General features: G+C 35.2%; 4 protein-coding genes and 1 pseudogene across 7 annotated transcripts; all 5 read left to right on the top strand.

The window, feature by feature from the left end:
* The first annotated feature begins 1,455 nt into the window (after positions 1 to 1,455).
* Positions 1,456 to 3,722, top strand: LOC148766196 (uncharacterized). Its single transcript, XM_088826801.1, has 3 exons — positions 1,456 to 1,646; positions 1,981 to 2,121; positions 2,351 to 3,722. The coding sequence occupies exons 1-3, from the start codon at positions 1,456 to 1,458 to the stop codon at positions 3,720 to 3,722; spliced, it is 1,704 nt and encodes a 567-aa protein (XP_088682927.1).
* An 837-nt stretch (positions 3,723 to 4,559) lies between these two features.
* LOC105953466 (disease resistance protein RGA2) lies at positions 4,560 to 8,651 on the top strand. 2 transcript variants are annotated; one of them, XM_088826137.1, is made up of 2 exons: positions 4,560 to 8,107; positions 8,215 to 8,651. In XM_088826137.1, the coding sequence occupies exon 1, from the start codon at positions 4,695 to 4,697 to the stop codon at positions 8,097 to 8,099; it is 3,405 nt and encodes a 1,134-aa protein (XP_088682263.1). In that variant the 5' UTR covers positions 4,560 to 4,694; the 3' UTR covers positions 8,100 to 8,107; positions 8,215 to 8,651. The 2 variants fall into 2 exon arrangements, with proteins under 2 accessions (XP_088682263.1, XP_088682262.1); XM_088826136.1 differs by having other exon boundaries at positions 8,212 to 8,651.
* A 560-nt stretch (positions 8,652 to 9,211) lies between these two features.
* LOC148766195 (nuclear transcription factor Y subunit B-2 pseudogene) lies at positions 9,212 to 10,470 on the top strand (annotated as a pseudogene). Its single transcript, XR_016034634.1, has one exon. The product of XR_016034634.1 is annotated as a nuclear transcription factor Y subunit B-2 pseudogene (transcript).
* A 4,608-nt stretch (positions 10,471 to 15,078) lies between these two features.
* On the top strand, positions 15,079 to 18,812 carry LOC105953412 (integrin-linked protein kinase 1). Of its 2 annotated transcripts, none has more exons than XM_012977072.2 (11): positions 15,079 to 15,333; positions 16,341 to 16,433; positions 16,528 to 16,608; positions 16,712 to 16,803; positions 16,905 to 17,025; positions 17,135 to 17,214; positions 17,296 to 17,358; positions 17,474 to 17,565; positions 17,639 to 17,718; positions 17,813 to 17,922; positions 18,623 to 18,812. In XM_012977072.2, the coding sequence occupies exons 1-11, from the start codon at positions 15,079 to 15,081 to the stop codon at positions 18,738 to 18,740; spliced, it is 1,185 nt and encodes a 394-aa protein (XP_012832526.2). In that variant the 3' UTR covers positions 18,741 to 18,812. The 2 variants fall into 2 exon arrangements, with proteins under 2 accessions (XP_012832526.2, XP_088683030.1); XM_088826904.1 differs by having other exon boundaries at positions 17,474 to 17,570; positions 17,644 to 17,718.
* Positions 18,813 to 23,452: 4,640 nt separating this feature from the next.
* LOC148766194 (uncharacterized) lies at positions 23,453 to 24,294 on the top strand. The gene has a single exon (XM_088826573.1). The coding sequence runs from the start codon at positions 23,548 to 23,550 to the stop codon at positions 24,046 to 24,048; it is 501 nt and encodes a 166-aa protein (XP_088682699.1). The 5' UTR covers positions 23,453 to 23,547; the 3' UTR covers positions 24,049 to 24,294.
* Positions 24,295 to 25,439: the final 1,145 nt, after the last annotated feature.

Here is a 25,439-nt window from a genome sequence, read left to right as displayed (position 1 = left end):
TACATCACGCACAAGGCTATATGTAAACACATAGAAGCGATGCGTCAAAACATTGACAATGTCAATAAATAACAGCTCCCACGAGGAGATGACGCGATCCGCGCTACTACATCGTCGCGGGACAACACCGACGACTCAAGTAACTTACATCGCGACAACTTGGTCGCGCTACGCGCCAACGCGCCTTTACGCCCATCGGACACACGGTCCAACGCGTTTTCGCACACCATTAGGCTATACGCCAACGAGCGACTTCTACAATTTTTACTCTTGGCACGATCTGATACCCATTTTAACATGCCCCCCACATCGACTCGAGAGTGGGGGGCTTAATGATATACATAGTTGGGCCAACCCAATGGGCTTACAATTCTTTTACCTACTGGGCCACAAACCCAATATTGAAGACCACTACCACCGAGGGCCAATCACCTTCAAGTAAGGTTTGGGCCCGACAATCTCAACTAAGGTATAAATAAAGGTTTGAACTCATTCCTTAAGGTACGTTCTATTAACTGAATAATACTACAACATGTATTCTCTGGACTATTTCCACTATCCGCACGTCTGACTTGAGCGTCGGAGGGGTTTCCGCCGGATAAACCCCGGCCTAGTTCACGTGTTCTATGATCGCAGGTTTCTCAAGGTCATCAAGCTCGTGAGTCAGTGATCCACTCTACTCTTCCAGCTCATCTTATTTTTGATCTAACTCTAGTATCATATATATATATATATATATATATATATATATATATATATATATATATATATATATATATATATATATATATATATATATATATATATATATATATATATATATATGTTAATTTGTTTGTTTGACCAAGATGACGAAGAAAGCTGACTTGTTTTCTGACATATAAGTGTTAATTAGTAGAAATAAGGGGTTTACTATTCATAGTGCGGTTTTTTCCAGCTACAGTGCGAAATAATTCATTTTTCAAAAAACACTTTAACCTTTTACAAAATTCTCTCAACCTCCAAATATTTCGACTTTTGTAGATCGTGATTTGTTTTCGTAGAAATCAATTAAAACTCAACGATTATCAAGATGGCCAACATCGATCCCGTAAATGAGGTAAAAAATTACGTTTTAGTGTGATTTTTTTCGATTTTCAGTCGTTTCGTGTAGCGTATCACGAAATAATTGAAGTTGTTTCGTAGTGGTTTGCACGAAATTAACGCCTTATTCATTTTTTTCAGTCATTTCGTGTACAAAACCACGAAATTGTACCTCTTATTTCGTGTACAGTCACACGAAACAGCAGTAAACTATTTTGTTACTCATTTCGTGCAGTACTACACGAAATGTATGCATTAATTTTGTGTACTTTTACACGAAATACCTAGTTTTGTATGAGGAAAGATGATCCGACGATACAAACCTCTATGAAGCATGTTTATAATGAGTTGGCCAAGATTAAATCTGAGGAAATGGAGGGCATGACTGTTATTCAGTTTATGATGCATAACTTTCAACAAGGCGAGTATCGATATTGGCATCGCGTCGATAGTGAAACGAGCAACACGATTACAGATATTATGTTTGCATGTCCCGAATCTATTAAGTTATTACAGCTGTTCTCGTATGTTATATTGATGGACTGCACATACAAAACCAATAAGTAAGTAAAAGTTACGATTGTTTAAATTATGATTATTGTGTTTTAATGTCTTGTATTGTTTAAATATGTAAAAACAACATTGTTGTGGGTATGGAATGCCTCTTTTGGAAATAATTGGGATAACTCCAGTTGGGAGGAATTTTACAATTGCTGTTGCATTTATGTCGCATGAAGATGCAGACACCTATGAGTGGACTTTGAATTGTTTGAAAGAGTTCCTAGATGGTGTCGAACCTGATGCGATCTTGACAGACAGAGAGTTGGGTCTTTTGAAAGCACTGCCAAATGTCTTCCCATTTTCGTATCATATGTTGTGTATATTCCATATAAACAGAAATGTTGAGACAAATGCGACGAAAATTATGAGAGGCAACAAAGACCAAGGTCTAATATTCCGACGTGTGTTGTGGGCTAAGCTGGTGAAATCAGAAACCGAAGAAGAGTATCATTACAATTACAATGAAATTGTTGGACGGTATGCAGGGTATCCTAGGCTGATATAGTATTTGAATGATACGTGGTTGATATACACGGAGAAGTTTGTTCGAGCCTATACTCGCAATGTGTATCATTTTGACAACACGAGCACCAACAGGTATTAAATGTTTTAGTTATTTAAATGATAAAATATATTATATAAAAATAATATTTATTTTGTAATTTGATTGTCGTTGTATGCTTTGATTGTTGTTGTAATTGGATAGGGTGGAGAGTGCTCATTCTTCAGCGAATGGTTGGTTAAATGCTTCGACCGGAGGTCTGGATAACGTGCAAGGCAAACTTCGGGACCAAGTTTATATCCAAATTAGTCAGCTGAAGTGCGATTTTTCATTATCATCCAAGATAAGGAAGCATACTGCAGCATGGCCGTGTTTTCAGGGTTTGATTTGTTATGTTACGCATCTGGCATTAGAGAAATTGGATGAAGAGATGGAGTCCCCGGCGATGCAAGATCCGAGTATTTGCACACACTATCTTTGGAATACTCATGGGTTCCCATGCGCGTGCAAAATTGTGCAGAAAATGGAAGATAATGACACGTTCGTCATTTCAGACTTGCATCCATTCTGGAGTACCATGGCAGTTGAGCCTTCGGAGCTACCTGAGTATCAAGTAAACCGCGAGGAGATTGTGGATAGACAGATTGATGACCTGAATTGCAATTTGAAGAAGATGAATTACACGAGTAAGATAAATGCCGTGGCCTCATTGTGTGGCATCGTTTATCCGTCTACGTCGCATCTGTCCGAGCCATCATTTGTTAAGACCAAGGGACGACCAAAGAATAACTCGACAAAGAGAGACCCTTCTGGATGGCAGTATCATATTGATGAGGAGACAATTAAGTCGTCTTGTGGTTCCGAGGGTCGCCAAACCTCATCTGGTGCAAAAATTCCTAAAGCAAAGGTTGAGAGAAGCACTGATGGAACGCCTCAATCGAAGATGAAAGGTCGTGGTTCTCGTATTCCCACACAAGAATCTGCTGCCCCTACAATACATGCACATGAAGGAATCGACTTTTATTCTTTCGTGCCCAGATTTATGGTCCGTCTTATTCAAGATTATGTTAACGTGATGGCGGATGGTAACTGTGGATACCGGTGCGTTGCTCAAGCCGTGTACGGGGATCAAGAAAGATGGCCGCAAGTGAGAGGGGAGTTGCTTATTGAGTTATACGAGCATGCTAGTGTCTACACGGCGATGTTTGGCAGTACCGGATACGTTGAGGTCATACGCAAGTGTGACTGGACCTCAGGGCCTTGTCCACAAGCTTATTGGATGGACATGAATGAAATGGGATTGGCCATTGCTACCAGATACAGTGCATTAGTGGTACTTTTGACTCAAGTAGGTAGTATGACTTACCTTCCTATGTTTGGCAGTGGTCACTTATCATGTATGATTGTTGTGACATTGCACAACAATCATTTCATGTTTGTTAATTTGGTCGCGAGTAGTCCACTACCACCAATCCATCCGGCATGGGTACACCATAGAGCTAAAAACTTGAGGCACTTACTCAAAACGTACAAACCCCGACTACTCTTGTACGAACAATTAAAGTCTGGTCGGTAGTTCAATTTGTAGTTGTATCTGAAATCTAGTTGAATTTGTATTTGTATTTGAAATTTAGATCAATTTGTAGTTGTATTTGAATTCTAGTTCAATTTGTAGTTGTATTTGAATTCTAGTTCAATTTGTATTTGTATTTGAATTTTTAGGTCAATTTTGTATTTGAAATTTAGATCAATTTGTAGTTGTATTTGAATTCTAGTTCAATTTGTATTTGTATTTGAATTTTTAGGTCAATTTGAGTGTCTGAAATAAATTGGTTAATTAAAAAATAAATCAATTAGTGATTTCGTACTGAATTTCATGAAATGTTACTTCATATTTCGTGGAAAAATCTACGAAATATGGTCTTCCATTTCGTAGAAAACTCCACGAAATATGATGTCACATTTCGTGTACGTTTACACGAAATACACGATTTTTTTCAATCTAACAGTTTCGTCCTTCGTGTTCTATAACAATAAACACTTATATTTCGTGTGAAAAGACACGAAATTATTGAGTGGATTTCGTGTAATAATACACGAAATAGCGGGCGAATTTGATTTTTTTTTAGAAAAGTTACAAATGAAATAAATCGCACTGCAAGCCGGTAAAAACCGCACTATGAATAGCATTTCAGTAGAAATAATAACAAGTTGTTTCTATTGAAGACTCTTATTATGGACAGTACTGTGGGGTGATTTTTTTAGTCATTCTTAATATGCACTTGTGCTATTATAATGTATACACCAAAAAAAGTTAAAAACCAAAAAAATTAAAAAATAAAAACTATTTAAATTAAAATAGTTTCCACTCCATTTTCCACCCACCGTGTGGAGCCCTCTGCAAGAAAAAGGAAGCATCACATAAAGAAGAAAGACTTCACCATTGACTTCTGTTTCCAACAATCTCATCTTAGATCAGATTTTCTTGAAAATATATTCCCAACTAAAATTGTTTCAGCTACTGAAAAATATATTAAGAACACAAGCTATGGCAGACGGAGTTGTTTCCGCAGTTGTCGAAACAATTCTCGGAGTTTTGAGTTCATCCACGCTACAAGAGATCTCTCTCTATTTGGGATTGACAGATGATCTCAACAATCTCGAAAGCACGTTCTCGACGATCCAACTCGTGCTCAAAGATGCTGAGATCAAGCAGAGGAAGAGTGAGGCGATCCAAAACTGGCTATGGAAGCTCAAAAACGCCTCCTACGATGCCGAAGACGTACTTGATCGGATAGCCACCGAGGGCCTTCGACGAAAAGCCGACGCCGAAAGAGGTACGCGTTACCGTTTGAAATCGTTTCTTTCGTCGAGAAATCCATTGTTGTTCCATTCGAAAATGGCGCATGAAGTGAAAAGTATTAGGGCGAAACTAGACGCCATAGCGGAGGAAAGGCTTAAGTTTCATTTGGGAGAGAGTGTTGTCGAAAATCGATTCGGAGAGGCGTTTGAGAGTAGAATTACTAGTTCTGTCGTGAATGAATCGGAGATTTACGGTAGGAACAAGGAAAAGGAGATGATCATCGAGAAACTGCTTTGCATTACTCGTGATCATAGGGACGATCCTTCTGTGTATGCGGTGTGGGGTATGGGTGGACTTGGGAAAACCACCCTTGCACAAGTGGTCTATAATGATGAAAGGATAGATAAACATTTTGAATTGAGGATTTGGGTTTGCGTCTCTGATGACTTTCGCGTAGAGATGATAATAAGAGCGATTCTGGAATCGATAGGCGGAGGTGGAAGCGATATTTCTACATTGGATCCACTGCAACGCCTTCTTCAAGAAAGGCTGAGGGGGAGAAGATTTCTATTGGTTCTGGATGATGTCTGGAATGAGAACCATAGGCTATGGGACGGATTGAAAGAAATTTTGAAATGCGGGTCGAAAGGAAGCGTGATAATGGTGACGACCCGTATTGAGAAAGTAGCTCTTATGATGGCTAATATTGGCGTACACCATATTGGGTATTTATCGGATGATGATTCTTGGGCCTTATTCAGTCGGAGAGCCTTTGTAAGTGGAGAGGGGGAGGAGAACTTTGTTGCTATCGGTAAGGTGATAGTGAAGAAATGTGGCGGGGTTCCCTTGGCAATCAAGGCTTTGGGGAGCTTGATGCGATTCAAATCTGACGAAAGTGAATGGTTGGCAATTGAAGGGAGTGAAATTTGGCATCTATCGGATGATGAAAATGGTATCTTACCAGCGTTGAGGTTGAGTTATGACAATTTACTCCCGCAAATGAGACAATGTTTTGCCTATTGTTGTATATTTCCGAAAGATTATGTCATGCAAGAAAACCAACTCGTTGAACTATGGATGGGTAACGGCTACCTTCCCTCTGATGGACAAAGGGATATGTACCTCAGCGGACGTTTGATCTTTCAAGAATTGGTGTGGAGATCATTTCTCCAAGATGCCGAGATAGATTATTGGGGTAAAATGGTGTGTAAAATGCATGATCTGGTGCACGATTTAGCTTCTTCTGTTATGAGACACGAAACTTGTATCCTAGAGCATGGTAAGACGGTAAAAAGTCCTAAAACACTTCGTCATTTGTCTATCAACTTAAATCCCTCTTGGATTTTTTCAAAAAGTACGAGTGAGTTCAAACTTCCAATTGATGACTCTTTGCGGTCAATTATTGTTCACGGAGGAGCAGAAATACTAGAAGCTGGGAAAGAAGGGTTATCTTCCATCTTCTCAAAGCAAAGATGCTTAAGAGCATTGGACGCAAACTATTGCATCACAAAAAGGTTACCTGATTTAGTTTGGAAATTGGAACATCTAAGGTACCTTGTACTCTCGTGCTATAATATCAAGAGGTTACCCGAGTCTTTGACTTGTCTCCAAAACCTTCAGACTTTGAAGCTTACAAGTTCTTGGATGCTTCTTGAGTTGCCTGCAAGTTTGAACGAGATGAAAAACCTTTGGTTTCTTGACATTGAACACTTCCAATCACTTGTTTGTACACCACCGAGGCTTGGAAATTTAACTTGCCTGCGTAGACTAAGTGTCTTTATTGTGGGTCCCAATGAATTGCACCGAATAGACCAGCTGAAAGAGTTGAACCTTGGTGAGAAACTGAGCATACAAGGCCTTGAGTATGTGAGAAATATGGAAGATGCCAAAAGTGCCAATTTAATTACAAAGAAGAATCTGAAATCTTTGAGTTTATCTTGGACAAAAGGCATACAAGAGAACTCCACACAACATTCTGAAGAGGTTCTAAAAGGTCTCGAGCCTCACAATAATCTTGAAACGATACGTATCGAATCATATCAAGGTTCCAGGTTCCCAAATTGGATGTCAACTTTAGCTTTTAAAAATATGACAGAAGTTTCTCTCGACAACTGTCGAAGATGTGAACACCTACCACCTTTAGGGAAACTGCACTCTCTTAAAAGCCTATACCTCTTTGGAATGGATTCAATCAAGCGTTTAGAGGGCGGGGGTCCGTTTCCTGTGCTAACGAGTCTCAGAATCTGTAAAATGCCCAATTTTGAGGAATGGACCACAACAGATTCGGTAGAAAGTTTTCCTTGTTTAAGAAACTTAGATATAACCGTTTGTCCAAAGTTGAAGGGATTGCCAAAATTACCAGCTCTTACAAGTTTGTCGATGTTAGATGTTAATTTGGAACTTGTTAGATCCATCACGTTTCTAACTACTTCGCTCACAGCGCTTAGCCTCTACAATTCTGCGGGATTGGATACTTTTCCGGAAGGGTTACTGCAAAATCACAATGCACTCGAAAAACTTCAAATAGGTTCATTACCTATTCGAACTCTATCAAACGTGCTCGATAACCTCTTCGCTTTAAAATCCTTATCTCTTGATAGTTGCTCTAATCATCATACTCTAACCAAGGGACTCGAGAACCTCAAGTCACTCGAGACATTAGACATCCGCGGTTGCAATAGTCTTACATCGTTTCCAGCAATAATTTTGGAAGACTTGCCTTCGCTTAGATCACTATCATTTCAGAATTGCAAGAAACTGCAGCCTTTATCGGGACCACTAAAACGAGCATCAAACCTGCAAGATTTGCTGATAAATGGAATTCCAGAGCTCGAATATTTGCCCGAAAGCATGCAGGTATTAAGTAATATGAGGGAGTTGAATATATGGCATTGTGATGGATTATGCTCTTTACCAAACTGGCTGAGTAGTCTTGAGTCACTGTCCGAAATAAGTATTCAGAGTTGTAAGAACTTGAACGCGTTGCCCGACGACTTCAAGAATCTGAAATCAACGACGAGGCTGGATGTACGTGATTGCCCTAAACTTGAGAAGAGATGCAAGAAACCGAAGGGTAAAGTGGCAAAAAATATCACATATCCCGGTTATACTTATTTCAAGTACATTCAACACTTGGATCAAAATAGCTAAATTCGAAGGTATGTTTTTATTTCCACTTTTCGTTATCGATCTTCTCAATGTTTTTTACTAGTTTCTTGCCATAATATAATATCAAGTCGACTTTTCATCATATTCTATACAGAAGGCTGGAAACATGATTTCAAGCTCGAAAGTAAAACAAGGAGGTCGGAAATGTATTTTCCCCAAACCCAAACAACTCTCTATCAAATTCCTCAAATGGTGCATCCACCGCCACCGCACACGTCGGAGAGCTATCGTCTACCAGCAATTGAAAAGGTCCCCAGCGGCGACGGTGGTGGAGGCGGGTACGATGTTGACCGTGGCTCTCTTCCCTTGACGTTTTCCGGTGAGGAAGAAATCGGAGATGGTGTAAAGATGGTTGCCGGCTGGAGTTGGAGTGACGTTTTTGGTTTGATTTGGGAAGATGGTCTTTTTGAAAATGTGAAGGATTGAATTGTAAATTTTGAAAACTTCATTTTGGGACATATACAATTTTGGGGTAAATCTGTAATTTTCGAAATTTATAATTTAGAGGGTATTTCGGTCTTTTTGAGTTTAAAATATACTCTAACATTTTTTTTAGTCGCACAATCCGCGCGTGGAGCAAACGACAAGATGTTAGGGACCTTATTGCCTTTGACAAATTTTCATAGGGGGTTCTTGCCAAATTTTTTAACACGAGTGTTTTTTCAACAATTCGAAATTACACAGAGCGCGAGTTTTGCAAAAAACCCAAAAAAAGTCGTATCTAAGTAATTCTTCAGCAGCTTTCCTTCAAGTTTTCTCATGTCTGACAAAAATGTATGTTCTGTTTGGTTTTATATTTGGTCTAGTCTTATAAATCGGGGTATTTGCACTCGGCTCCCCTGTGAAATGTCTAATTGTCAAAAAAACCCCTCTGATAAAAAAATTAGCAAATACCCCCCTATGAAAGGAAGTCAATGACAATAAGGACCCTACGAGCGAATCGTGGGATACACTCGCGGTTCATGCAGCTGGGCATGCGTTTTAGGATATTTTAGGACAGGAAAAGACATAAAAACCCTTCAGTCTCCATGAATGACAAAACAACACCCAATTCCCAGAATTTCTTCCAAATAAAATAATAAAGACGAAAATAAAAAAGAAAAGGGGCAAAAAAAAAGCTGTGGTTTCTTCCTTTGTTCCATAGCTCAAGATCTTTCAGTTTATTGCTGCCGGCGAACGCGAAGATATCAAAGGACGCGAAGGAGACGGTGCAGGAGTGCGTGTCGGAGTTCATCAGCTTCGTCACCGGCGAGGCCTCCGACAAGTGCCAGAGGGAGAAGAGGAAGACGATCAACGGCGACGATTTGCTCTGGGCAATGACCACCCTCGGATTCGAAGACTACGTTGACCCACTCAAAGTCTACTTGGCCAAGTACAGGGAGATCGAGGGGGAGAAGACCTCCGTCTCCGCCGTCAAAGACGGTGGCTCAGCCGTCACTTCCGGCGGCGGCGGTTATAACGGTGGAGGGGTTTATGGTGGTGGTGGTGGTGGTGGTGGTGGTCCGGTGATGGGATTTCATCATGGAGGACAAATGTACGGTGGTGGATTTCAGCAAATTGGTGGTGGTAATTTGGACACAACGGGCAGCTCCGGCAGCTATGGCGGTGGAAGTGGTGGTGGGGGAGCAACAACAAGGAGGCAAATCCTCATTGAATTTTATTTTTCCATTAGAAGGGGCTCGCACATGTTCTGCAGTACCCCCCGTGAATACTCCGCCGGTATGAAAAGTTCTTAATGTTAATTGAGTACCCGGTTCTCCAATCGATTGCCCTGCAATAATACCTACAGTTGTTATAAAAAAAACGATTGGTCCAGGCGGTGATGAGGCCGGAGGACGAAATGGCGGAGATTCGGGAGGTGAGGCGGAATCCGACGACGGCGGTGGGTTTGGGAATTGTGGTTGGCGTTTTGACGGGGAATCGAAGAGGAGTCGGAGGGCCAGACGGCGACGGTGGGTTTGGGAATTATGGTTGGCGTTTTGACGGGGAAGAGGAGTCGGAGGGCCAGACGGCGGCGGTGGGTTTGGGAATTGTGGTTGGCGTTTTGACGGGGAAGAGGAGGGCCAGACGGCGGCGGTGGGTTTGGGAATTGTGGTTAGCGTTTTGACGGGGAAGAGGAGTTGGAGGGCCAGACGGCGGCGGTGGGTTTGGGAATTGTGCTTGGCGTTTTGACAGGGAAGATGAGTCGGAGGGCCAGACGGCGGCGGTGCTGACGGAAATAGGGAAGAAGGTGTAAACTTTGGAAATTACAATTTGGTCCTCTAAATTTAGGTTATTTGTAATTAAATCAGTTTGATTTTTTTTTCTTTTTTGCTTTAATTTTTATTAAGGGCAATTCTGTCATTTCACGTAAGTCAACGAGCCAGTGCACATAAAGGGGCGGTGGGCTGACTAAAATACAACATAAGGGGTTATATGCTAATTTTTTTTTCCGGGGGGGTTTTTTGCTTCCGAGAAATAACACAGGGGGGTCTATGCAATTAACTCCTTATAAATCTTTCATTTGTAACACGTTTAGGTGTTTCATCTAAGATTATCTACTACATAATTAAATAGTTCGGTTCAGCAAACAATACAAATTTGGTTCAAAGGATGAGATGACAGACATGAATGACTACCCAAGATGAGCGGCAATAAATATAAAATTACAGTATCTTTCTCCATTTAAATCGGGCTTTAGTGAGTGAGTGAACTGACACCAAGATTCAACCTATCTAACAAAATATTTGTATACAATAATTTTACTTTCACTCTTGTAAAACCTTAGTTCATATACTGTAGACACATAAAATTAATTAATTAGTTAATTAAATTAGTCAATTAAATTGTGTCTAAATTAAATTATATTTTGTCTTAGAAGACAAGTCATGGAGATAAATACTAATTAATTATTGGCCCATAGAATTGTTTCTTTTCTTCCAATTTATAAGAGATAATTATCAATTTAAAGAAAGCCAATTAAATCGTGCCTCGTCATCAAAGAAGGCTAACAAGGACTCTTATTCTACCACTATAAATAGGGACCCTCCCTCACAATTCAAAACACAACTCAAGAAGAAGAAAAACCGTAGGAGAAAATTATCTCTACAGTATTCAAGTCGTTCTTCATCAAATTCAAAATCAAATTCAAGGCATTCTTCATCAAATCGAGGGCGTTCTTCAACAAATTAAGATCGAAGGAAGATTGAAGGGACAATTCCATCAAGAACTCCAAGATTTTCAAGTCAAAACCCGTCAAAGTTCAGCGTTCGATCCGAGATTCAAGTCGCAAGACCCTCGGAAGACGTTATTCAAATCCAAGTCAAATCCGGTGAAGCTCAAGTCAACGACCCGACTCCGAAATTCAAAGTCAAACACATATTGTTCTTGAGAGAAGAATCAGAGGATTAAATTAGAGTTTGTAACCCGCAATATTTTATTTTAATTCTGCAAGTCTTTCTTGTTTGTTAAATTCGCAGATAAGAATTTGTTGCTACATATACTATTTGGGAAAAATACAATTTTCATCCCTCAAATTTGCACTGATTTCATATTTGGTCCCTCGTGTTCACTAAAAAACACATTTGGTCCCTCCTATTAGAAAAAAAGGGTAAATTTCACTTTCTCCCCTTATACTTTGGCTCGGTATCACTTTACCCCCTTCTAGTCTCAATTGCATCGATTTGCCCCCTGTACTTAAGAATTTGTCTCAGTGTGGCCATTTTCGTTAGTTTTTAGACATTTAACCTTACCGTTGGTTGATCTAAGTATGAAAATTACAAAAAAAAATCAGCCCTCACAGTTTAAATAATTATTAAAAAAATTTAAAAAATTAAAAATTAAAAATAAATTGTGGCTGCCGTCGTGGACTATGCTTTCTCGTTGTCTTGAATTTTTTATTTTGTTTTTTTGTTTTTTTATTTCTTTTTTGTTTTTTAATAATTATTTAAACTGAGAGGGGTGTTGTTTTTATAATTTCAGAGCTTAGACCAAACGGTGTTAAGGTCAAATGTCTAACAACTAACAGCGAGGGCCACATTGAGACAATTTTTCAAGTACAGGGGGCAAATCGATGCAATCAAGAGTAGAAGGGAGTAAAGTGATATCGAGCTAAAGTACAAGGGGAAAAGTGGAATTTACCCTAAAAAAAATCAACAATTTTAGTCACTTCCGTCAATTTTCCATTAGAACTAACGGAATCAAGCATTGCCCATCTCTACCTGAATTGATGGATTAATGGTAAATTGACAAAAAGGAGGGAAAATTACATTTTATGTACCTAAACCTTACCAGTAAAACGATTTATGTCCTCAAATATTTCAATCCACGAAATATGTCCTCGAACTTGCCACTTTTGATTAATTTATGTTCTCCTGTTAAAGTCATCAGCCAACTTCGACGGAAATAGCACGTGTGACTCACGTGACGTCTATCTGGCCGTTAAATGTGACGTGAAATAACTACCTACGTCGACCTAGCGAAATAATAAAACGTGGAGTGACACGTAACTCTCTTCCTCTATTTCAATCTCACCAACACTCACATTTCATTACCCCCAAATTTATTGAACCTAAACGCAGAAACCCTACCCCCAAATTACCTATACGAAGCTTAAAATTAAGGTGAAATTTTACAACAACAAGATTGCCCAACCCTAATTTCGCAGTGTTTCGAACATTTGTGGACCTGTGACATCATAATCAAGCAACAATTTCTGATTTTGGATAAGTTTTTCAAAGTTAATATCTTTCAACTTCAATTTTGGGATTTTGGGAGGTTTGTGGTAGTTTTGATTTCACCCACAGCAACGCGGTGTCTCGTAAGGGAAGAACTATTGCAATGTGAGAATGTCTCGATATTTTTTTGGGTTTATGACTTCGAGTTTGACATGAATTCGACCAAGAATGCAGATTAGATTGGAATTTTGGGAGTGGGTTGAGGAGATTGAAAGATTTATATTTTAGAATTGGATGGCTAGGGTTTATGGGATGAAGCATGAAGTGTGATTTGGGAAGAGTGAGGTAGAAATGTGAGGGGAAATTAGTACATTCGTTTGCCATGTCAACATTTCAATGTCATATGTTAGGGAAAATTACATTTTTCGTCCTCATACTTTACCCACTTTTTCAAAATTGTCCCTAAACATTTTGGAGTTACAATAGTAGTCCTTAATCATGTCATTTTTTGACAGAATTGGTCCGCCGTTAATTTTTGCAGTTAAGTTGGATGGAAAATGACATGTGCCTCTCACATGCCTTCAATTTACAACACTACATGAAAATGGACTTTTCACAACATGCATTGCGTCTTGTTAAAACAGATTTTTCATAATTAAAACTTGATTCAAATTCGAAATTATATAAATTCCAAAAAAACAAAATCGATATATATTGTTTTAAAATATTTTGAGAAATATTGTTTAAACAATTGAAACATTGTTTTAAAAAAATGAAATATTGCTTTCAAAATCAAGATTTTCGGAATTCAAATGAAAACATTGTTTCAAAATAAAATAAAAATTCGATCCGAATAGGCGGGATAAGAGACCTCGATTTCAATCTACACCCTAATTTAATAATGTAAAACTCGATAAATTGTTTCAAAATATTTTTAGAAGTATTGTCTAAAATAATAATATAATGTTTTAAAAACGGAATTTCTTGAATCCAAATGAAAATTATTGTTTTAAATAAAATAAAAATCTGACCGTAATAGGCGGAGTAAGAAAACTCCGTTCCAATTTTCACCCTTATTAATAATCTAAAACTCGATATTTTTTTTCAAAATAAATTCGGAAATATTGTTTAAAAAATCATAATATTGTCTAAAGAAATAATATTGTGTTTTAAAATCGGAATTTTTGGAAATTGAATGAAAATATTATTTTAAAATAAAATAAAAATTCGATCAAACTAGGCGGCATAAGAAAACTCATTTCCAATTGTCACCCATATTGAATGATTTAAAACTCGACATATTGTCTCACAATTGGGAAATTTGGAATTGACTAGAGGTGAAAATTGGAATGGAGATTTCTAATTCCCCAATTCCTATCGGATTTTTTTTTTAGTTTGGTTAGAAACGATATATTTTAATTTAATTCCAAAAATGCCGATTTTGGAACTATATTTTAAATTTTTAAACTATATTTTGATTTTTTAAACAATATTTCCGAAATGAGTTGATTTTTTTGGAATTTACGTGATTTCGTTTTTATATTAAATTTTAATTAAAAATAATAATTATAAAAAAATGTTTTAACAACACGCAATGCGTGTTGTTGAAAGTCCATTTTCATGTAGTGTTGTAAATTGAAGGCATGTGAGAGGCACATGCCATTTTCCATCTATCTTAACGGCAAAAATTAACGGCGGACCAATTCTGTCAAAAAATGCAATGATTAAGGACGACTACTATTGTAACTCCAAAATGTTTACGGACAGTTTAGAAAAAGTGGGTAAAGTATGAGGACGAAAAATGTAATTTTCCCTCATATTATTCCACACCACGTTTAACGGCCAGATAGATGTCTCGTGAGCCACATGTGCAATTTCCGTCAAAGTTGGCTGACGATGTAACGACAGAACATAAATTGATCAAATGTGGCAAGTTCGAGGACATATTTCGTAGATTAAAATATTTGAGGACATAAATCGTTTTAGTGGTAAAATTTGTGGACATAAAATGTAATTTTCCCACAAAAAGGACCATAAGTGTTAAATTATTGAAACATAAGGGAACAAATGTGTTTTTTGTGATCATGGGGGGCCAAATGTGAAATTATTGCAAACTTGAAGGGTGAAAACTATAATTTTCCCATACACTATTAGTCCTCTTCGACATTACCGCCATTGTTGGCTTCTTCCTGCAAACATCTCTCTCTCATTCTCTCTACACAAGAATATATATATATATATATATATATATATATATATATATATGCAATCGTATCGATTTTGATCCTCGAATGGAAAAGAGAAAAATGTCGAGTTTGCTGCATCATTTACGAGACGATGGATTCGACATGCAAATGATTGGGAATTTCTTGAGCTTCGCATCTCGAGGGGATAGGGTTGGATTGAACGATATGCTTCGAAAGGGAATGTCGCCCGACGTGCAGGACTACGATAACAGAACTGCACTTCACCTCGCCGCTAGCGAAGGCCACGCCTCCATTGTCGAGCTTCTTTTGGCTTACAACGCTAACGTCAACCTCCAAGACCGCTGGCAAAGAACTGTAATTTTCATTTTCTTTTACATATGATTTCTTGTTTGGGGAGAATTTGAATTTTGAAATTTGAAATACTAATCATCTTCATCGTGAGTCGCGTGTGCTTGCGTTTTTCGTTTTTATTTATTCATCGTGAGTCGTGTGATTGGGGTGGAAATTGGAACGGAATTTTTTCGATGCAGGACGGGTTTTTTCATTCCAATTTCTGAAATTTTGATTTTCGATTTTTTTTTCTTTTTCTAAAGTATAATTCTGAACCGTTCGGTCTGATATTTCCAACCCTTGACTGTTGTTTGGGGTGGAAATTGGAACGGAAGTTCTGATTTCCACCGATTCTGATCCGAAATTTTCTGATTTTGGAATAATATTTTTCATTCCGAATTCCAAACTCCTGATTTCCGATTTTTTCGAAACTATTTTGATGGAAAGTGGAATATATAAATATGAAATTCCAATTTCCGATTTCTGATCCGATTTTAAGTTTCGATCATGATTCCGAATATTCCGATATTCTTTCCAAAAATTACACTTCAAATATTAATATTATTGGGTATTTTATATTTTAGGTGACTAAAACTTAGATTCCGATCCAACATTTTCCGGTTTTGGAAAAGTGTTTTCATTCCAATTTCCGAAATTCCGATTTTCAATTTTTTTAAATGGAATTATAATTAGTTTTCACCTCTGAAAAGAATTGAAAATTTTCGCGAAAGGGTTAATTTCGATCCGATCTGTCCGATTTACACCCCTAGTTGTTTTAATGTAGAAATGTTTGATGTTATCATTTATATGCTGATTAAATAAGGGGAGGAATTTGTTTTTTAATTACCTATTTTTCTTTTTTTCTTTTTTGGAATTGTTTGGCTATTTGATATTATTGGGATGAAATATTCTTGCTAGCAATTGAAGCCCGTGACCTAGTTTATTTTTAATATGTGCACAACAACCTAAAACAAAATATTAGAACCAAGAGAGTAGTAAATTTGAATATTACTTTCCATTTTTTTTCTCAGCCTTTAGCAGATGCAAAGGTCTACGAACACCGAGATATCTGCCGGATTCTTGAAGTCAACGGGGGCAGGGAACTTATAGAAGACCAAGCAATGGTAGTATATACATACATACATACATACATACATACATATGTGCGTGTGATTATATTAATTATCGACTAATATTATGTCCAAAAATATTACGCAGCTAGTCCGTCACGAAGAAGATTCACAAGAGAATATTGATATCTCCGAACTGAACTTGCAGCATTCCTCCATGATTGAGCAGGTTTACATATTAGAGATAATAATTTGACATTTAAAATTTCTTTTTAGTACTTAGATCACTAAATTAAATAACATATATTTATCGTGTATTTATTTATTTTTAGGGTCAATTTGGTGTCGCGGAAAAGGTCAAGTGGCGTGGAACTTGGGTAGTTAAAACGGTTATCTCCAGACATATATATCATCCGGAAAAAATGTTCGTTTCTTTTTTCTTTTAACCATAAGTATAGCCATCGAAATGCAATAGCTTTTGCATTGTCGGTAAAATTGATCGTAAGTTAAAATTACTTTGTGTAGGGTTTTGACTGCAAAGGACAATACTCTACTAAGGGAACTACGGCATCCAAATATTCTGCAGTTTCTCGGGTCGATTGTGCAGGGTGAAGATATGATTTTGATCACCGAGTACTTGCCAAAGGTAATAACTAATAAATAACAACCTCTAATTGTTAGTTAGTCTAAATTACGCTCGTAAAATTCTTGATTAATTTTTCTTTTTGGCGCACTCGTTTTGATTTATGCCATAGGGAAACATGAACGATATTTTGGCTAAGAAAGTTCGGCTGGATCCTGCAACTTGTTTACGCTATGCACTCGATATTGCTAGGTAGTTGTGCTTTATTTCCCACTCGATCGAGAATTTTATTTTTTTTATACTTTTAAAAAAAGACAAGAAATTGATTGCCAGGGGAATGAATTATCTGCATGAGCACAAGCCAAGACCTATAGTGCACAACAATTTGCACCCGAGGTATGTTTTTTTCGTATTAAAAATTTCGATTAATTAAAACGAAGAAATATAATCCTATTAGGAGAAAAATATCATTTTATTATTATTTTTTTTTATTTGTTTTTTTTTTGGTCAGAAACTTGCTACTAGATGAAGGTGACCAGGTGAAAATCGGAGAATACTGGGTTCAAATGTTGTACGAGCGAATACACACGAATCAAGATAAATGTACGGTTAAATTTTTGTTTGATTAATAGTTCTTAATTATTTGGTTGTGAATTTTTTTTCCCCCACCATGCAGCTCAGTTAAGTAACGAAAATCTCGATGGCTCGTATGATACCAAAAAGGACATACGCTCGTTCGGTCTTATATTTTATCAGGTATTTAAATTATGATCCATGCATTTATTCAATCTTTTATATATACATACATATATAAATTGTGACATTTTTCGTCGTACAACAAATGTTGTAGATGTTGGAAGGCAAGCACATAACGAACATGAACTCCGACTATATGCATCTCAAATCTATCGAATTCGAGAAGAAGTTCCATATAAGTCGATGCCCCGGAAGAATCCTTCAGTAAGAAGTACTTCCAAATTAAATTAAATATAAATTGGCAAAATTACCGTTTTCATCCCTCAATTTTACATTGATTTCACATCTGGCCCCCCTATGTTCACTAAAAATACATTTGGTCCCTCGTGTTTCAATAATTAAACACTTTCGAGTCATTTTCGTCAATTTACTGTTAGTCCATCAGTTAAGACAATGATGGGCACACGCTTGATTTCGTTAGTACTAACGTAAAATTGACGTAAATGACTAAAAATGTTGAATTTCTGAAACATGAGGGAGCAAATGTGTTTTTTGTGAACATGAGGGGTCAAATATGAAATTAATGCAAACTTGAGGGACGGAAACTGTATTTTTTCCAATATATATGTTCACTAAAAATACATTTGGTCCTTCATGTTTCAAAAATTAAACACTTTCAGTCATTTCCGTCAATTTACCGTTAGTCCGTCAGTTAAGACACTGATGGGCACAATCTTGGTTTCGTTAGTACTAATGTAAAATTGACGGAAATGACTAAAAATGTTGAATTTCTGAAACATGAGGGACCAAATGTGTTTTTGTGAACATGAGGGACCAAATATGAAATTGATGCAAACTTGAGGGACGGAAATTGTATTTTTCCCAATATAAATTTGACTTAATTAAATATTACAATTTACAGTTATTTTGCATTTTTTTTAAATTTAAATAATTTTATTTGCAGGTTGATAGAGCAATGTACAAGCAAAGATATTAGGCAAAGGCCATCATTTGGTTCTGTGATTGAAATTCTGGAGGAAGTAATCTTGCTGGTGAAGAAAGCTGGTTGTTCTGTTTGTTGAATCCCCAACATTAAATATTTTGTTAATTAAATATTAATAAATTAAATCTAATATACTAAAATAAATTATTTAATTTAATAAATATAGACAAGCATATCACGCAAAGTTAGGCAATCATATGTTGCAACAAATTGGGGACCAAAGTGTAAAACCAAATCACTATTTTCTTGTCTTTTTTATTTTTTAATTGGGACAAAATTGAGATATTATGATTTTGAAAATATTCCAAATCTTGATTATTTTGATGAATATTTGGGATCCAAACATTAATTATCAATTTGGGTTAAATTGGATGATAGTGTGACGTTCAGATTTGATTTTATGCTTTCTGATTTTTATATGTGTCATCTAATTAATTGATTGTGTCGTGTCACTGATAATAAAGATCATCTAAAATTAATAAATATAAGGAATAAAATAATGTATCAAAACACACTGATAATAAAGAACATATGAAATTAATAAATATAAGGAATAAAATAATGTATAAGAAACTCTAAGGCATTGTTTGGGAGCATTTTGGAAGTTATTTTGGGGAAATATACTTTGAGGGAAGAATGTGAGAATGAAAGTAATGTTTTATTTATATTTTGGAAGGAGATAATATACATTGCAGCATCCGTATCATGTTTAAAAGTGATAGAAAAATGTATATTAGAAGAAAAAAATTGAAAAAATAAAGTGACGTTTATTTAATTTTTTTAGTGAAGACATCATTTTTATTGTAGCAGTCAAATTATTTTATTGTAACAGTCAAATTATTTTTGGAGGAAATATAAACTTTTTAAATTGTTTGGAGAAAAATTATTTGAAAAGTTTAACAAACACGATTTTGTTTGTTGGGAAACAATGAAAATAAAATAAAATAAATCTTCCAAATATACAATATTATATTCTCTCATACTTTGAGTGTTAATAAATAAATTAAATTAAATTAAATTATTAAGTCAATGTAAATAGTTTTTTAATGAAATATATGATATTATATTTTTACATACTTTGAGTGTTGGAATTGCAAATAAATAAATAAAATTATTAAATCAATGTTAATATATTTTATATTTGAAATATAAAAATATTCTATTACCTCATACTTTGAGTGTTGGAATTATTTTTTATTATGATTGAGCTTTAACCAATCATAGTCTAGTATTGTTAAATTTGACTTTAATAAAACTTCAAAAAGAGATAACAATTATTAAATCAATAAAATAATACTTTGTATTTTATACTAGTTTCATCTTTCGAGTTATATTTTTTTTGCAACAAATGATAGCAACAGAATTTTATTTTATTTTTTCTAAAATATTATTCATAAGTCAACCATCAAAGATTCAAAAAGTTGATTAAAACCTAAAAATAGCCTCTCTTCTTCTGAAGAGTTCCCCATAATATTTGACCCGAATAGTTTTTTAATGGGTCGAAAATTTGAATAAAATAGTGGGATTCTAACCAAACAGGTTGAAATAAAAAAAAAAAAAAAAAAAAAAAAAAAAAAAAAAAAGAAAGAAAAAGGGATAATTATTAATTATATTATATCATGCTTTAAGAAAAGGTAAATTACGGCCAACCCCTGAGATAAGATCAAATTACGAAAAACTCCTCTTGTTTGGGTAATTACAACCACTCCATCAACTATGTATTGTCTTACGCTCCTCTTATGGGGTCAAATTTACCTACCGAATGAGAGATTTTTTGTAAGGCAATAAATACATAGTTGACGGGGTAATTGTAATTATCCAAATATTAGAGATTTTTTCGTAATTTAACCTAACTCAGTGGATGACCGTAATCTGCCCTTAAAATGACTTTATAATGTATAAACACATTCATCCAAACAATTCGAACTTCTGATCTCTCACTATTGCGAAAAGTTTCTAACTTAAAATTCATGTAATAATTTATTAGTTAGAATCTTACATATTAAATAAATTAGCCTAATATGTTAAGCTAAGTTTGAATTTTTGAAGAATATGAAATTTCAGATAATTCGATATTTTTAATTTAAATGAATATTTTATATCATGTTGTAAACTTATTATATATGTCAACATATTTTTTAAATATATATATATATATATATATATATATATATATATATATATATATATATATATATATATATATATATATATATATATATTTAATGTAAATATGTACATAAAATATCAGTTAGAATAGAGATTTGAGTACATAAAAATGAAATGCATCACACATAAAAGTAAAAAGTCATGAAAACTTACTTTAATTTGAATTGATTTTATATATTAATAGAAAAAGTAAAAGTTTATTTTGTAAAACATGAAAAAGTAACATCATATGCATAGTTTAGTGGGCGAATGGCAAAAAGGCTCATCACATGGGACTTAATACATTTTGGTCAAAAAAAAAATAGTCTCTCAATTAAACTCATCCTTATGTCTTTAGTCTAAAATACCCTCCATAATATAATTCTTATCAATTCCACCCATTATGCTCTAACTTCCTTAATATTACACATTGACCCCGGATTTAAACAAATATATCACATTAACCCCCAATTTTTTTTTTTCAGAAAATAATTTTTTTTCTGAAATGTTTTTTTTGCGGTCAGATTACGGCGTTGACCGCCGGTCTCCGGCGTTGAATTTTTATTTATTTTTTAAACTTTTTTTTTCCTGAATTTTTTTTTCGGCCGGTCAACCACCGTCGACCACAGGTCTCTGGCGTTGACTTTTTTTTTTTTGAATTTTCTTTTCTTAGACAGTAATATTGTTAATATTATTGTCTAAGACAGTTAAATTACTGTTTGAGACAGTAATTTAGTAGCCAAGACAGTAATATTAATTAAAATATTTTTTTTAAGAAAAAAAATTAAAAAAATAGTCAATTAACAGTTAAATTACTGTCTCTGACAGTTAAATAACTGCTGGAGACAGTAATTTAGCAACGAATACAGTAATATTAATTAAAAATATTTTTTTTAAGAATAAAAAAGTCAATTAACAGTTAAATTACTGTCTCCGACAGTTAAATAATTGCTGGAGACAATAATTTAGCAACGAATACAGTAATATTAATTAAAATAATTTTGAAGAAAAAAAAAAGTCAATTAACAGTTAAATTACTGTTTCCGACAGTTAAATAACTGCCGGAGACAGTAATTTAGCAGGCAAGACAGTAATATTAATTAAAATATTTTTTTTAAGAAAAAACATAATTATAAAAAAAAAAAGTCAACGCCGGAGACCAACGGCGGCGGCCGGCGGTCTCCGGTGGTGGCGGGTCAAAATTGGGGTCAAAATTAAAATTATGGTTAAAATTGGTTAATTGATGAAATTGAGCTAAATTGAGGTGTAAATCATAAAATTGGAATTGAATTGGCTTTCAATGAACTGGGGTAATTTTGGTATATATAAAGGGATTTTTCTTATTTGCAAATATAAGTTTGAATGGGTTGAATTTATTTAAAAAAAAAAAAAGTTGGATGTCCTCTTTTAATTAAGTGCCCTTGTCATGGGCCTATTTGCCATTTGCCCTAATTTAATGTATAATTAATTGCACCAAACAATATAATAAAAATAGTAAAGTAATATTTTTCCTTTGTTGTACCTAACAATTATGGGATAAAAGTATTATATTACAATTAAACAAGTACAAGAACGTGGACAAACTTTTTTTTTTTTTTTACGAAAAAACCCGCAGCCAACTCGTATAAGTGTATGGGATAAACTTACACTCTCATATAATAGTTTGAAATGAGATTCGAACTTGAGTCAATTGATACAAAGTCACTTGCCACAACAGTTAGGTAATCTATTGTAGGACGTGGACAAACTTGTTTATAGCAACACACGTTTATTAGTGATGGTAAATAAGCTGAGCCGACTCATGAAATCAATGAGCCGACTCGATAAAAATTCGAACTCGGGCTCGACTCGACAAAAGTTTATCCCCTACACCCAACTTTTGAAATTTGAACCACATTTGAAATCATTGGACCAAACCGTGCCCAATTGCTAAATTACTACGCAATAATAAAACATACTAAATTAGCAAGAATGTTACTGTGCGTTGACTTGTGGGCTCCACACGCAGTACCAACAATAAAACATATATTTTTTTTTTCTTTTTTGCAAAAACAAAGAACTATTGTTAATTTCATACCAAAATTTCTTAAAAATTGAAAATTTGAATCGAAATACTTATTCCAAATTCGGAAAGTCTAATCATAATCGACCTAAAATGTATAATAATATTGATATTAAAGTATATTTTCTAAGAAAGAATAAAAAAGTTTAGAAATAATTTTCAAAAATAAAACCAGATTGAAAATTGAAATCTAATATATATTCTAATTTCAGAATAATATATTTTTCGAAAACCAAAAATTGCGAGTTTATTTTATTCTTACACTTTTTCTTTTGTTAGACGCCAGGATAATAAACTGGCTCATTCTCTTATTTCGTTGTTCGTTTACGACTGTTTGAAGGGATTTTTCCTTCCCCCGATTTTAGCCATGTGTGTCCAATCGATTCCGTATTTTTCCCTCAAAAAAATTGAGAAATTTTGGATCGAAATAGACGGAATTAAATTGTGTCTACAATTGGATGTAAATCTTTATCCAACTAATTTCCCTTTTTTACACAAATGGCCAAAAATATTATTTTCTATATTTAAATATCTCCCCCCACAACCACCCTATATTTCTATATATACCCCACATTTCTTCACCACCACCATCAATGAAAAAACTAAGATAAATTCTCTCTCTCTCTAGACTTTCTCTCTCTCTAAATATCAACTCATTTTAGTCGAAGCTTAATAAATGGGAAATTACATTTCATGCACCTCGTCGGGGCCAGTGAGCAAGAGCTTCATCAGGGGCACAAAGGTAATTTTCCCCTCCGGCGAAACACGGCGGCTCTACGAACCAATTAAAGCCGCGGAGCTCATGCTGGAAAACCCCAACTCATTCATCGTCAACACCAAAACCCTGCAAATCGGGCGGAGATTCTCCGCCCTGAACGCCGACGAAGGCCTCGAGATCGGCGGCGTCTACGTGTTCTTCCCCATGTCGCGGCTGAAATCCGCGGTGACGGCGGCGGATGAGGCGGCGATTTCGGCGGCGGTGAATTCCGCCGCCAAAAAGGCGTCGAGAGTCTCGCCGGAGCGCGACGGCGATACGGCTTCGGCGCCGGCGCCGAAGTTGAATTTGGATGATATTGAAGATTTGTTGACGCCGGAGTTCAAGCAGAGATTGTCTATGTGCAGGTCCAGGAAACCGTTGCTGGAGACTATAGTTGAAGAACCAGTCGCTTTGAGATGATCAGATCTCTGATGGAGGAATCAACGGCCTTGATTTCACTACTTTCTATAAAGATTTACTACTCTTTTTTTTTTTTTTTCTTTTTTATTATTATTATTATTCAAATTTTCTTTTGTAAGGAATAGGAATTTAGTATTTGAATTTTTGTCAAATTCATTTAGGTGATGTGGATTAGAATATTGTTTCGATTATAACAAAATCTAAATAATTGAATGAATATTAATAAATATGGCTTAATTGACTCTATTCCAGCTTTTGATTGATTTTTTTTTTTTTTTTTTTTTTTATTATTTTAGTTATATATATCAAATAAGAAAGTGTGCAATAACATGAAAACTTTCAGCATGTAACGTTCGAAACTAGCAATTTTGAATGAAAAGTTATTATTTTTTTTATTTTTAACAAAATGATAATTAAAGTCTAAACGTTAATAAAACACGCCCATTACTTTTTCAATTACTAAAGAAGTCTTTGTTTACATGTTTCAATATATTTGGTTGGATTTAAAGATTTTAACGATTTATGGTAATTAACAAGTTAGATTTTAACGATTTAACGTTTGGGTTGAATGATTATAACGATTTAGGTTTTGTTGAATTGAATGATTTTGTGAAATTATTATGTACGTGATCAGGTCATGAAATCATCGACCTTCTTTGAGTTGTGATTTATGTCGAATATCGGTAAAAGAGAGGAAAAGTCGGGACTTATGAAGAAGTTAGTAAAATATTCACACAAATTTCATTCCAAATCCATTTATCCTGTCATGTCACAGAATATTGGTAGGATATATGCATGTGACGAAAGTCGAAAACATTCTCTGCATCAAATATCTTATTGGACTTGCGTTAAATGATGTTAGAAAGAAAGGTGGTTATTTAGCTCGCCATTTTCTACTCGTCTAGCCTCTCGTAGATGAATTAGCTCGTATGTAATCCCTGCCAGGCCTCACTCTTCTTCTGGAGACCCTTTTGGACAAGATTAGCTTATTGGGCTAGAATTTATCGAAATTGATCCGAATCAACTAGTCCCTAACTCGTAGTCCGCTTTATGAAGGGATGAGTATGAGCTTCTACGAGTATAATGATTTGAAGCAGGAATTCATGAAATAAATTGAATTTCTTCCGTCGCATGCTCATTTTGGGATTAGCACCTATTGACCTAATAGCTCTATTATCGCCTGCTCTTTCAAATAGAAGCACGTTCGTTGCATCTTCTAATGTTTCATCTCTCTTGAGTGGGCCACAGTTTGGGCATAAACTGAAATTGAATTTCCGAATCATGTCGACCAAAATTCAATTATTTTCAATTTGGAACGATATTTTCAATTTTAAATCTTAATTCGTTTCCGATTTCCACTCCAATAAAATAATCTAGGGTAAATTACAACA

Source organism: Erythranthe guttata, chromosome 12 (assembly GCF_056151865.1).
Source record: "Erythranthe guttata isolate IM_541 chromosome 12, IM_541, whole genome shotgun sequence".
Classification (NCBI taxonomy): Eukaryota; Viridiplantae; Streptophyta; class Magnoliopsida; order Lamiales; family Phrymaceae; genus Erythranthe; species Erythranthe guttata.
This window is presented reverse-complemented; position numbering and strand designations above follow the sequence as displayed.

Excerpts from the sequence above, each read along its gene's own strand:
- LOC148766196 (XM_088826801.1), top strand. The coding sequence starts at position 1,456 with ATGGAGGGCATGACTGTTATTCAGTTTATGATGCATAACTTTCAACAA. Across the intron at positions 1,647-1,980 it reads TGCACATACAAAACCAATAA|AAATGTTGAGACAAATGCGA; the intron begins GTAAGTAAAAGT and ends CCATATAAACAG. Across the intron at positions 2,122-2,350 it reads TACAATGAAATTGTTGGACG|GGTGGAGAGTGCTCATTCTT; the intron begins GTATGCAGGGTA and ends GTAATTGGATAG.
- LOC105953466 (XM_088826137.1), top strand. The coding sequence starts at position 4,695 with ATGGCAGACGGAGTTGTTTCCGCAGTTGTCGAAACAATTCTCGGAGTT.
- LOC105953412 (XM_012977072.2), top strand. The coding sequence starts at position 15,079 with ATGTCGAGTTTGCTGCATCATTTACGAGACGATGGATTCGACATGCAA. Across the intron at positions 17,215-17,295 it reads TATGCACTCGATATTGCTAG|GGGAATGAATTATCTGCATG; the intron begins GTAGTTGTGCTT and ends ATTGATTGCCAG. Across the intron at positions 17,566-17,638 it reads ACACACGAATCAAGATAAAT|CTCAGTTAAGTAACGAAAAT; the intron begins GTACGGTTAAAT and ends CCCACCATGCAG.
- LOC148766194 (XM_088826573.1), top strand. The coding sequence starts at position 23,548 with ATGGGAAATTACATTTCATGCACCTCGTCGGGGCCAGTGAGCAAGAGC.